At 51.6% G+C, this 12226-nt stretch overlaps 3 protein-coding genes across 3 annotated transcripts; all 3 read right to left on the reverse strand.

Annotated features, from left to right (window-relative positions):
• Positions 1–201: 201 nt before the first annotated feature.
• STEHIDRAFT_151696 (uncharacterized protein) lies at positions 202–2144 on the reverse strand (the record flags this gene model as incomplete). Its single annotated transcript, XM_007298754.1, has 2 exons — positions 202–2050; positions 2125–2144. The coding sequence occupies 2 exons, from the start codon at positions 2142–2144 to the stop codon at positions 202–204; spliced, it is 1869 nt and encodes a 622-aa protein (XP_007298816.1).
• Positions 2145–2466: 322 nt separating this feature from the next.
• STEHIDRAFT_136287 (uncharacterized protein) lies at positions 2467–5238 on the reverse strand (the record flags this gene model as incomplete). Its single annotated transcript, XM_007298755.1, has 5 exons — positions 2467–2806; positions 2872–4783; positions 4861–4900; positions 4965–4970; positions 5106–5238. The coding sequence occupies 4 exons, from the start codon at positions 5236–5238 to the stop codon at positions 2911–2913; spliced, it is 2052 nt and encodes a 683-aa protein (XP_007298817.1). The 3' UTR covers positions 2467–2806; positions 2872–2910.
• A 98-nt stretch (positions 5239–5336) lies between these two features.
• STEHIDRAFT_143749 (uncharacterized protein) lies at positions 5337–9009 on the reverse strand. Its single transcript, XM_007298756.1, has 2 exons — positions 8976–9009; positions 5337–8913 (listed from the first exon to the last, which is right to left on the reverse strand). Exon 2 carries the CDS (start codon positions 8863–8865, stop codon positions 6160–6162), a length of 2706 nt encoding a protein of 901 aa, XP_007298818.1. The 5' UTR covers positions 8866–8913; positions 8976–9009; the 3' UTR covers positions 5337–6159.
• Positions 9010–12226: the final 3217 nt, after the last annotated feature.

A 12226-nucleotide genomic window follows, 5' to 3' on the forward strand; every position in this document is an offset into this window, starting at 1 on the left:
TAACAAGGTCAGCCTATCCTACAAGGGTTTCATAAACCGAATATTACTCAAAAGCACGAAGACACTACAAATTCGCCGATATCCTAGTAGAAACATTACTAATACAGATGCCTGGAGAAGGTTGGGTTCAGCGAAGGTGTACGTGGCTCAATGCAGATAACTCACCGGTAGAAGTGAGCCACAACACGCGTCCTATGCGTCTCACGACCAGATCAGCTCTTGAGCAATACCTTCGAATAGATGTGCATATTCTTCCGTGAGAGGTCCCCCGCGCCATTCGAATGTCTGGATCTGCCGTGTTTCAGCGACACGACGAAGGTCCGCAGCAAGATCACGGAGCTCTTGCTCTGAAGGCTCGATGATTGGAGGTGCCCACAAATTCAAGGGATCCGGCGATCGGCGTCCATAATAATGGATACTGTTCAAGTGGCGAAGGAGAGTGGTGTTGGATGCTATGCCTGATAGAATATCCCGGCAAACGTGGAAGTTTTCGAAGACAAGTCTTCTAGTTGTATAGAAGTGCTGGAGAAGGCGGTCGCGGGTAGAATCATTACGGGTGGCTAAGATGTCAGGATCGGACCCCCAACCCTCCAGGAGCAATCGTAAGTCACGAGAGCGGTCAAAAGGAAGGAAGGGAGATAGCATGTCCATTATGTCGATGAGTGCCCTTGTATTTCGCACAAGGAAATCGGATACGCTGAGCGGGAATTGCCCAACCACATGATTGGTGTAAACGAAGAAAGTAAGTGCCAATCTCGGGCATCTAGGGTGCCGTAACGAAGAATGGTCGAGTGCGAGCACTTGGTCCCAGCATCGGATACCGATCATGGGATCAGTCTGGGCGGAGAAGGTGATTTCGTATGTCTCGACTGTTGAGTGAGTCATAGGAGCTGGGTGCAAAAGTGCTGAAATATCGTCTGCTAATTGAGAGCAGACATCTGTAATAGAGAGCGTGATATCATACTGCATCTCAGCGTTTGGTGCGATCACAATGCATTTCGAAAGAGCCGTCATGTCCATCACGCTACCTTTCATGCATAAGTGTGCAAGTCGTGGAAGGTGAATTGCACCGTCTTCCTGCGTGCTGTTCGAGAGAAAGTAGGATGCCTGCGGTGAAGATTGAAGATATATTGAGGGGAATTCAATGGTTAATGTCTCCAGCTGTCGCATGTGTCGAAGAGCTTTCAGCACATCCCGTAGTGATACGTTCCCCATGAACGCCATGGGGGCCGATCCTAACTGCAGGCTTACAAGTCCACGGAGCACCGGTGAGGGCCATAAGGCCTCGTGAGAGATAGGACCCTGCAATATTAGACTCCTCAAAGCAGGGGCGTTTCGTCCAAGTAAGGTGGCAGGAATGCTGAACGGGAGGAAATCGGGAGGCAGTACCGTGACCACCACCTCTAAAACCTCCAGGTAAGGAGCTGGCCGTAATAATACGTCAGCCCAGGAGTCCGTTGACACTTGGCTCTGCATATTTAGGTATAAGCACAGATATCTAGGCTGCTTTGTATCAAAGAGCAGTGGTATGAGAAAGTCTATGTTCTCGCTCGGATTCCTTGGGCTAGCCTGCTGTGGCTGGGACCAGGGCTGAAAACCGTGACTTTGCGGCTGCACGATGGCCAATGGCATATTCTTTGCGCGATTGAGCATCTCGGGCAGCCAGAAGATGTTCTCCGTCCACAGAACCGTCCACAGAGCGGAACATTCGAGCGCTACTTCGCGCCATCGCCGACAGACGTGAGAAGCTGCAATGAGGGAGCGTGTGCCAGCGGCAATCTCAGAATCCGTGTCCAAAGGATTCCACTTCCCGAGGCTGCGTGTCTCCGAGAGTACAGGCACAAGGAAGTGGAAAATGGACGTAAATATCTCGGAGGGGAATTGGGTGGTAGATACGAGGGCATTACGCGCGGCGCTGAGTTCTTGGACGTAGGCACGAGCGAAAGCGATTTCGTCATCGCAGGCTTTGACACGAAGCTGCACGTCGTCTGCAACGCAATTCAGCGTCTCAGGAATCCTAGTTTTTTTGAGCTGCGCCCAAAAGGCTCTTCTACGAAGATTCAAACAGAATACAAAGCATCAGCAGGTGTAATAATGATAAAAGTATCAAAGTGGCGACTGTACCGGGACGTATCGGATGCCATCAAGGCGCTGCCAGTGGTTCTCGTTGCCTTTCAAGATACTTTGTTATTCGAATATCCAAAGCGGACTAGGAAGACCAGATGGTAACCTCGACTCGCCGTTGCAAAAGACTACGAGCGCAAGCAACTGGTATGTTGGCGTGTGATGTGGAGGTCAAGAGCAAGTTGTACCGCAATTTAGACGCCGGTGTCCAAGTACAGTAATTATCCTATTTCTGTTACTTCGCCACGCAACCGAGATTATCTTTGATATTGTTTACAGCACGCCAGGTCCACAACAAACACAACCACACCTGATCAGGCTAGGATCAGACAGGCATTGTGTAACGTAGAGAAAGCTTCAGTCCGAGGCGTACTCTACGAATAGTGCGGCGGTATGAATGTAAAACGAGAGCAAATAAAGTACTAGGTATTACCGTTTCGTTGTTCGCGTGTAGGATGTCAGACGGTGCCACGTATGAACACAGAAATCAGGTATTGAACACCGTTGCAATGTCAACAGGGACTTTTCAGGGAATCGTGTAGCAAGGACTTCGGAAGGTAAGATGACAGACTAGGACAATACGACAAGTACGCGAGTGCATAAGAAAAAACTACTGGCACCCGCGCCGAGATACATGTCCTACAAGACTGCAGTAGCTCTGCAAAGCGCACTGGTCACCTGCCTTAAAGGAGGGAGAAAATGCGAGATCGGTACGACTTCATAGAAGAGAATGCGTGCTCAACTCACCGAACAAGAGACCTCACGTGGTGCAGTTTCCCATACCCCTCAAGACCACATCAGCTCCTTAGCGATTCCTTCAAAAAGATGTGCATCTCTATCCCTGATAAACCCCCCAGCGAATTCGAGCGTATGAATACCCCGTGTTTCACCCAGACGACGAAGGTCCGGAGCAAGACTCTGGAGCATCTCAACGTCCACAGACTCATCTTCTGGTAAATATTCTGGCCACAGCTGGTAGCCATCTGGAAGGGGGCGCCGGACGAAGCAGACTCCAGTTAAGTGGCGTAGGATAGTCGCATTGGAAGTAATCGAGGGCAATATATCAAGGGCAGTGTGGATGTCGTCGAATATAATTCTTCTCGTCTCGGGGAAGTTACTGAGGGCGTCGGTGCGGGCTGGATCGCCCAGGATGAGTGATCTCGAAGTATATGCATGCCGATCGTCCACTAATCCCCATCGTAAGTCATGCGGCTGATCTCGAGGAAGTGTCGGTGATAGTATATTCAACAAGTCGATGACTTTGGTTCTACCTCGTTCCATAATGTTGGCGATGTGGGCTTGTCCCGGCAGCGCAACATGATGGTCGAACTGAACATCGAACCTGATCGCCAGCTTGGGGCTCATGGAATATTGTGCAGGAGAGCGTTCAAGGGGCAGTATCTCGTCCCAGCATCGAATACAAAGGAGGGGATCAGGATTATAGGAGATAGAGATCTCGTAAGTTTCGATAGACAAGTGTATCGGAGGAGCTGGATGAAAGAGCGCGGATATATCTTCTGCCAATTGAGGGCGCACATCATGTTCGGAGAGCGAGACATCGTACTGCACGTCTGCACGTGAGAAAATTGATATGTGCCTTGTCAGTGTCGTCGTGTCCGACACGTTCCCTTTGAGATGTAAGAACAACAATCGCTCGAGAGAAACTTCAACGCCATCTTGTGTACCGGTCAATAAGAAATAGGGTTGCTGCTGCGGCTGCATTGAATGAAATGTCGAGGGGAAGCCAATAGTCAAGGTTTCCAGTTGCTGCATGTCGCGCAGCGCGACCAGGGTATCCTGCAGAGAAACGCTCGTGGGTGAGGCGTTAGGGGTCAAAATCAACGTGAGGTTGACGAGTCCCCGGAGGACTGGTGATGGCCACAATGCCTCATGGGAGAAATAACCATTCAACGTAAGAGACCTCATAGCAGGGGCACTTCGTCCAAGCGAGTCGGCGGGGATGCTAAACGGAATATCTCCTGGGAGCGGTACCATCATCAGAACTCCCAAAACCTCCAGAGATGGAGCCGGCCGTGATAATACGTCGGCCCAGAAGCGCGTTAACGCTTCCCCGTGCATGGCGAGATGTAACTGCAAATGCTTGGGTTGTTTTGTGTGAAAAAGTTGCGGTACAAGCGAAGCTATGTTCTGTCCTGAAAGGCCTCGGGAGACATGATGCGTCGACTGTTGGGGAGGAGGGGTGCTATACAAGTATCCGGCGCCTTGTGGCTGAACGACGACCAGTGGGGCATCCTTCGCCCGGTCGATCATCTCGGATAACCAAGGCTTATTTTGAGTCCACAATACGGTCCATAGAGTGGAGAACTCGAGAGATACTTCGCGCCAACGCTGGCAAACATGAGAAGCCGCGATGAGAGATCGCGTACCAGCAGCGATCTCGAAGTCCCACATGGGCCAGGGCTCGTGGCGCTGTGGTTTGAGCACGGGAAGAAGAAACTGAAAGATTGACGCAAGTACTTCGGAGGGAAATTGGGTGGAAGAGATGAGAGTGTTACGCTGCGCGCTGAGTTCTTGGATATAAGCACGAGCGAATGCTATCTCATCATCACAGGCTCTGATCCTAAGCCGCACGTCATCTTCAGCGTGGCCTAATGTCGCCGGAATCCTGGATTTTTTGAGTTGTTGCCAAAAAGCACGTCTATGTGAGTTCAGAGACGAGAGAGCATTAGGATACGTTGAATTATTTTAAAAAAAATGAAATGCAGACGGCAGTACCTGTCGCAGGTACTACGAGACGCCATAAGAGGCGACTTGACTGAGAGCCCAACGTCTGATGGTGAGTAGTCAAGTGGAAACTTGAGTGTTGGAATATGACTTACTTCTACCTGTTCGGAACGTTGAATACAGAAAGACGACACGGGTTCACAGACACGGTGCAATGGTTGTGGAGTGCAGACACTGGGTTCAGATCTCTCGGGGCGCTCTCGCATCAGTCGTATTCTACCTCTTCCGGCAGATACCGGCCGCCCACTCCCGCGACATCCACGACACTTCTGTCGAGTGTTTGTTCCAAACATGCGCTGAGTCGAACCGAAGGTTACCATACTCTGTGTTCGCAGTGCTCACTAGGACGGAATCCAGTTTGCGCTCCATACGGCCGTCAGGGTATAACTAGGCTCATTTCTTCAGTCGACAGAGCAGGACCGCTAAATGGCGGATATATATTGGGCAGACAACATCGGGATCCTCCCGCGATGGATTTGACGAATTCGAGCAAGCAAATAACATTATCATAATCGTGAAGCATCATACGTATTTAGACTACTAGAACATAACCGTAAGCAACAAACTACCGATTACCTATGCGAACCAGAAGGTCCAATTCGAACCTCGGAAGGGCTGGCCGTTCAGGTATTAGTGTAAGGTAGGTCCGTAACTGGTGCGTAGGATGGCGTGACAGATGGGTGGGTGTGAGTGTGCGGTGCGGTGCGAGTGAGTGAGTATGCAGAGGTATCGTCGTGCGAGCAGTGATGAGGGTGGAGGTGGATATGTCGCAAGGGAAGGATGGGACGACAGAATAAAGCAGGACAGATCCCCAGGGATAGGGGAGTAAGCAACGAAGAGTAAAAAGCAGATGAAGAAGGCAATTATAAACAAGAATGAAGGACGGGTGTGCATATATACAGATGAAAACGAGTCGAAAGCGATGATGAGTAGATGTCAGAAAAGGATAAGAAAAAAGACAAGAAAGGGGAATAAAGGCTGTTTGTACAACATCGTTCAGAATGATCATACACTGTGCGTATCTGACAGAAGACGGAACTAAGAAAATCCAGAGCCTAAAGGCAAGGCAACCCAGGAGCATGTAACTGTAGTCTAAATGCCGTCGCGAGAAGGCGGAAGATCTATGATGTAATGTAGGCGTGTAAAACGCGAAACACGGAAAGCAACCCAAAAAAAACGCAATGCAAACCTGGGATGTCGACGGCTCAACTCCTCGTCCTCACCTCCTAAACGCAATTATCCAAGGAAAATCGCGATCACAAGCCCGCGACTAGCCCGTCCTACGCCCATCTAATAATCATCTTCCTCCCCCCAAACGACTCTCCACCCCCACCTCAGCGCACTCTGTCTTTCACATCTACCACCACCACCACCGACGCCAAGTCCCCCCTTTGCAAACACATCAAATGCGATGCCCACAACCCTCTCCTTTCCGGATCCCATCGCCTCAGGACGTATGAGGATTCCAGCCCATGCGGCATCAACGCCTGCTTTAGATTTAGACTGCGATGGTGTACTGGAATTGGGATTATGGTGCTTCTTCCCAGTTGTCGTCTCCACCTTCGTAGCCTTCTCCTTCTCCCTCCTGTACCACACATTCGACGCCGCCTTGACCCTCAGCGCCACCGGATTCGCCACGTGTCTCGTGCGACATCCAACCCTCGGATGCGAATAATCGTAGCCCGTCCCGAACGCGCTGTCGAACAGGTCATCGGATGGAAATGCAGCCGGAATGGCGTACATCCCGTCGTCCGAATCTCTGGCATGGTTGAGCTCCGCGTGGTTAGCCGCGAATGCGGCATAGGAATGAGCGTACGACGGCTTGGAAGAGGAATAGGCGAGGTAGTCGTAGGCGGTATGCGATCGTGGTCGGGATTGGGGGTTGCTGTAGGAATAAGAAGAAGAGTGCGAGGGCGGTGAAGGTGATCTTGAAGGTGAGCGCGAATCTGAGTCCGAGCGACGGCGCATGGCGACGAGGGGGAAAAGGACGTAGGGCACGGTGGTTTGGGTTGTACAGGAGTTTAAAGCCGTATGGTCTCCTCGTTTAGCAGGTCGCACGAATGTTGCGACATCGTTAGGACTGGCACGCCAGCCATCCGACTTACTTCCTGCACCACCCTTGCCTCTTGGTCTACCCCACTGAATGTGCAGCTCACCGTCCCTACCTTCCAACTCGTCTGAGTCTGAATCCGACTCGAAGTCGGCCACTTGCGCCTGAAGGCCAAGAATAGTCGCAGCGACATACGCTTCCTGCACCATGGACGCAAGCGACAACATGCTCGTCATCGAGGAACGCAGATTTTCGCCCAATTTGGCCACAGAATGAAGCGCTTTGCGTTTATGACCGCCGAGCCTCGAGTTTGATCCTGAGACGGCGTCGCCTGGGCCAACTGCACACTCTCTGAGTGAACGCTTGGTAGAGGCAGGCTGTGGAGGCGGAGCGAGTGGGGAGTGGTACAGGTCGACGAAAACGGAAGGTTGGCAAGGCTTACGACATGTGTGGAATGGTAGTTTGGTCGATTCGTGAGGCTTCTTTGAGGTGATCGATAGCAGAGATGATGCTGGAACAGGAGAGGAGATCGGTGTTGTGCGAGCGGTAGAAGTAGACTTGCGGGAACCGAATGAAAGCCAGGAGGAGGCAAAAGAGGAGGAGGTCTCCACCGTATCTGACGGCGAAGAGACAGATGTTGATGATATGAAAGAAGAGGAAGTGGGGGTCATGCAAGCTTTGCAAGAATTTCGTCTTGCCCCTCGGCGTACGCGTGCAACTTCCGACTGACCCTGAGCGGGCCATCGTTCCTGCTGGTCCCATTTCACCGGGTTCAGCAACTCGCTCAAAAGTTCATCTTCTCGTCTCCTGGCCACCGCATCAAGACTAGCGCGACTGCTCCAACTGCCTAGATGCGTTTGCTGAACAGATGAAGATGGAAGATCCTCGTCGGAAGGCGGAAATAGTGGCCCGTTCATGGATGACAAGACGACCTTGAATGGTATGATGCGAGGGTTGCTTGACGGTGCATGAGAAGGGGGTGCGAGGAGTGCTGCGAGCTGACGCCTTGTTTTGGATGCCGACGCTGGCGTCGGACGTCCTAGGGCCGATACAGATTTAGATGCGGAAGAAGACGGTGCCTGTATCGATGCCTTGGGTATGGGAAATGAGTATGTGAACGGCTCGTCTTTCGGCCTTGGGCGTTGAGGAGCAGGTTGAGGAATGGTTTGCGAGCGCAGACTAGGACGTGTCCAAAATTGACCGGGGAAGGCATGTGCTCTCCGCTGGCGATCATGATCGATTCGTTCGGCCTCTTTGAGCATGTGCTCCCTCTCCTTTCTTTCCTCCTCCAACCTGGCACGCTCCATGATGATCCTCGCTTTCTCTCTTCGCGACCCGAGCATGATTTCCTCCCAAACACGCTCTGCTCTATACAACACCTCCCTTCGTTTCGCCTCTGCCCGTAATCGCAACGCACGCTTTCTCAGCTCTTCAGGAGACGGGGCGGATGGGGGCGGAAGATCGGACATCTGCGAGGAGGTTAGGGCGGAAGAAGAGGGGGATGATGATGGTGAGTGCGATGAATGGGATTGAGCCTTTGATTTGTCTTTGCCCATTCGGAACGGTTCCGAATCGACAAAGGCCGCTCGGGTGTCACTCTGAAGGGCGTGCGAGGGGTGGAGATAGTCGTATGGACTGTCATTGTCTGGCGGGGTATGTGGTTCAAGGGGCGTATAGCAGGTGGAGGGCGAAGAAAGGGCCGTGGCACTTGTGCTGGGAGGAGATGACACAGGCGCCTTGGACGGGCCTGCTGTACTATCTGGGTCGTGATTGTGAGGGGCAGGTCTGATCGTACGGGTTGAATTGCGGGAGGGCGGAAGTGTATATTGAGAGGGGGGTGGGTCGTAAGCATGAACTTGAAGGGTCATCTGCTTCCGCCGTTCGTCTGACGCGCGGCGGGCGAGAGCTACTGCAGAGACTTCGGTTGAACGACCGCGGGTAAGCATTCTGTGCTGGTCGTGTGCATGGAGTCGCGACTTATTGTGGCGAGGGGGCTGAGGCAGCGGGGGAGTGTAAGCTGCCAGCATGTTTCCTGAGAGAGAAACCAAGGAAGCACCTTTCAAGGGCCGGAGAAGAAAGGGATGGGGAGAGGATGACACTCTAAGCAATAAGCCTCGAGGCTGGAACAGATGCAGATGAATGTGAGTCAGTGGCGCCCGGTGACGCAAAGTGAAACAACCACGAACCACAACAGAGTCCTGTTAGCGTTCGTGGGGGTCTTCCACTGTGCAGTGGAATGTTGGGGATGGTCGTGGTTGCGAACAGAGTTCGAGTTGGCCGTGCGCTAGACAGCGGCCAGACACCCCAACCGGTGACACCGCCAGCTTGGCGCTGTTATTGGCATCTTATCGCCTTTCAAATTGCAACTCTATTTTGCTCCCGCGTGTTCCCCGCCTTCCCCTTGTCCGTCTCGTCGTGGCAACCGCCGCCACAGCTTATCTATTTTCTCCTCATTTTCGTGTACATTTCAGTCGGCCAACCGTCAGTAAACTTCGACTGTGTTCTGTGCTTGCTTTGGCTGGCGCTGTGTGCCTCGTGTGGCCGATTTATTCCGCACAGCTGAGCCACACGATTTCATCAACACGCCTCACCGCCCTTATCCCACATCTGCATCTGGCTGTCCGACTCTCACACATCTAAAACCTCACCAGCTTCTGCTTCGGGTCTTCCACTCTTAGATTCGGAGATGTCCTTGTTCTCTGATTCAGACTCTCCTTCAAGGTTTATGTTTCACGCTCACATACCTTCACTGTTCTTCCCCTTATGCGTACCTCTCCTTTATCCTCTAGCTATAGCTCGACTCATCTCCCACTCAATCAGGTGGCCCATCTTCATCTCTCCCTATCGGACCTTCTCTTGCCTCGATTTTATACACGCGGCCCTACCCACTACGTCACTCTCCTCCCTCTTCGCTCTGTCCTTCCTTCCAACTGTGTCCTTTTTCGGACCGCCCCTTCTCGTCTTCTACGCCACCAACTCGTGATCAAACTCAAGGCCTTCATATCGCAATCGGAATCCCTCTGTGCTGTAGCCTTCTTTGTCTGTTCCTTTCCAGCACAAAAAGGCGGAACAAAAGACAAGGAAAGACTTTCCTGTCCATACCGGGCCAACCTCCATTCGGCCTACCGAACGTAGAATAGTAATGCATGGACCCACATCTTGCCGCTCATCTTAGCAAGGCACTGCGATAGTACTGCTCCTATGGGTCCTGGCTCGACACGTTGTCCCAATGCTGGTCCTCGTATTTCAGAATCCACCTCATGCTATATCCCATATTCGTCTCCCTCTCCAAACACACTCTGCCTCGAGACATCCTGCAAGCGCTCCTGATTGTGACTGCCTGTTAAGTCGTATTGGTACCTCCCATGCTGTTATAGCGTCCTTGGTATCACTGTACTCGCAGCATTGGTACTCAGTGGTGCTGCGGGTTCTTATCGTCCCCTTCTTGTCCTAGCATGAATGAATGCATTGGATCCGCGTCCGCATATAGAGCACGTCGAAGTCTGAGACAGACGGTCTCTCGCTCTCAGCGTTGTCGAAGGCTCGCGGTGCTCGCAGACGACAGATCGTCGTGCTCTGATGCTCGCCACAGTCGAAAACTTCACTCACAGATCACAGAAATCCGTTGCCTGATGCATGCCACAGTTAGACGGTCCCTCGCTCTCAGCATTGTCGAAGGCTCGCGGTACTCGCAGACGACAGATCGTCGTGCTCAGACGCTCGCCACAGTCGAAAACTTCGCTCACAGACCAAAGACATCCGTTGGGCTTGCGGTCCATCCACCCCTTTGCGGCATTGTCAGACACTGGTTTTTATACCATGTCACAACAGAGTATTGACTTTGGCTCTAGAGAAAAACTAGCTTGCCAGAGGTGCCCTTGGGCAATTAATAGCTCATTGTTAAGATTTTTCTGTCCATCCTTGCGAGTGTTGTTGGCGTCGTCCGATGTTGCCCGAGACATCCCGAGACACTCCGGTCCTCACCGTACTCACCGGCCGCCACACAGTTCTTTCAAGGTGGCGTAATTGTGTTGTCACCCACGATTATGGGTGTACACACCATTGAAAATATATCGTTCTCAGCGTCCTCCGAATACAAGGTACGCTTGCAAGTATTGCGAGACCCACAACATATTACCATGAGAGATCCACCAATTTTTCCCAATGGGTTTTTATACGGTCATTGCTCTCTCTGGCTAAGTCATGTTGTATGGTCTCGTAGTACTTACAGTAGGTTCTGGAACCCGTGAGAGGCCCGATGTTATCTAGTAGATACAATTATATCACAGTTCATTGTGGGTATCACAGCGGTAAAGGATACCGCGCTGTTTCGTAGTGTATATTTGTACATGTATTCCTGCGGATAAGGGTATTGGTCCTTAAGGGCCCATTTTGTACCCCGAATAAACTTACCTTACCTTACCTTACTTACCCAATACGAGAACGTAAGTATATGTTTGACCCTTCCATATCGAGCGAGCGACTTGAAACGTACCGTCCTAGGTCGAGAACCCTATGCAATCCCGCGTCTTCCAAGGTATGGTACTTGTTCAGGTTGATCTAGAGTATGTATGTCCCACCAGCGAGCCTGAGGAACAAGGTGGGATACGGTGCGATGCTGGGAACCGTCGTCTAGAGACGCTGCAAAGAATTTCAGCCTTCCGACGTACTATTGGATGCGGGTCCAAGCGGCCTATGACAGTGGTGCGGATCAATAAGCGATGTGATTGGTCACCTTTGTTGGCGAGGTAAAATCAAGTGAAACATGCCAGGACAAGATGATCCCATTACATTATATCAAGGCAATGAGCAAAAAAACGAGAGACCTTCCGAGGATGAGATCGATGAGACTCGAGAGGTCCGCATCTCGCCTTCCATGTCGGATAGATTATGCCAGGCTGCATTCGAAGAGCGATGAGCACGTGCTCGCGATCCTGAAGGATACACGTCCTCAAGCGAAGTTTCGTATCATTCGAGTACCAACAAGGGATGATATAAATGATGGCACACAGTTCTAGAGATGTAGGCCACTGCAGTACGTGCCAGCGAAGAACGTCAACTTTCAAGTCACCTGGACTGTGTGGCAGCGACGTGTCGTTAGGTGGGGCAATCACAAATTGAGCATCTGGAGAGGAAGTCGAGACAAGGTATTCAAGAGATAGGGAATATCGTAGGAAAGCTACGCAGCACCGAAAAGACCGTTATTGACGTCGTGTTCAGAGGCATTTGCAAGTGGCTGGTTGAAGCAAAAAGAATCGCGAGCGGTTGTTTGGATCGAAAGCTTTTGGTAAACAGATGACGTAATAC

This window comes from Stereum hirsutum (genome assembly GCF_000264905.1).
Source record: "Stereum hirsutum FP-91666 SS1 unplaced genomic scaffold STEHIscaffold_1, whole genome shotgun sequence".
Classification (NCBI taxonomy): domain Eukaryota; kingdom Fungi; phylum Basidiomycota; class Agaricomycetes; order Russulales; family Stereaceae; genus Stereum; species Stereum hirsutum.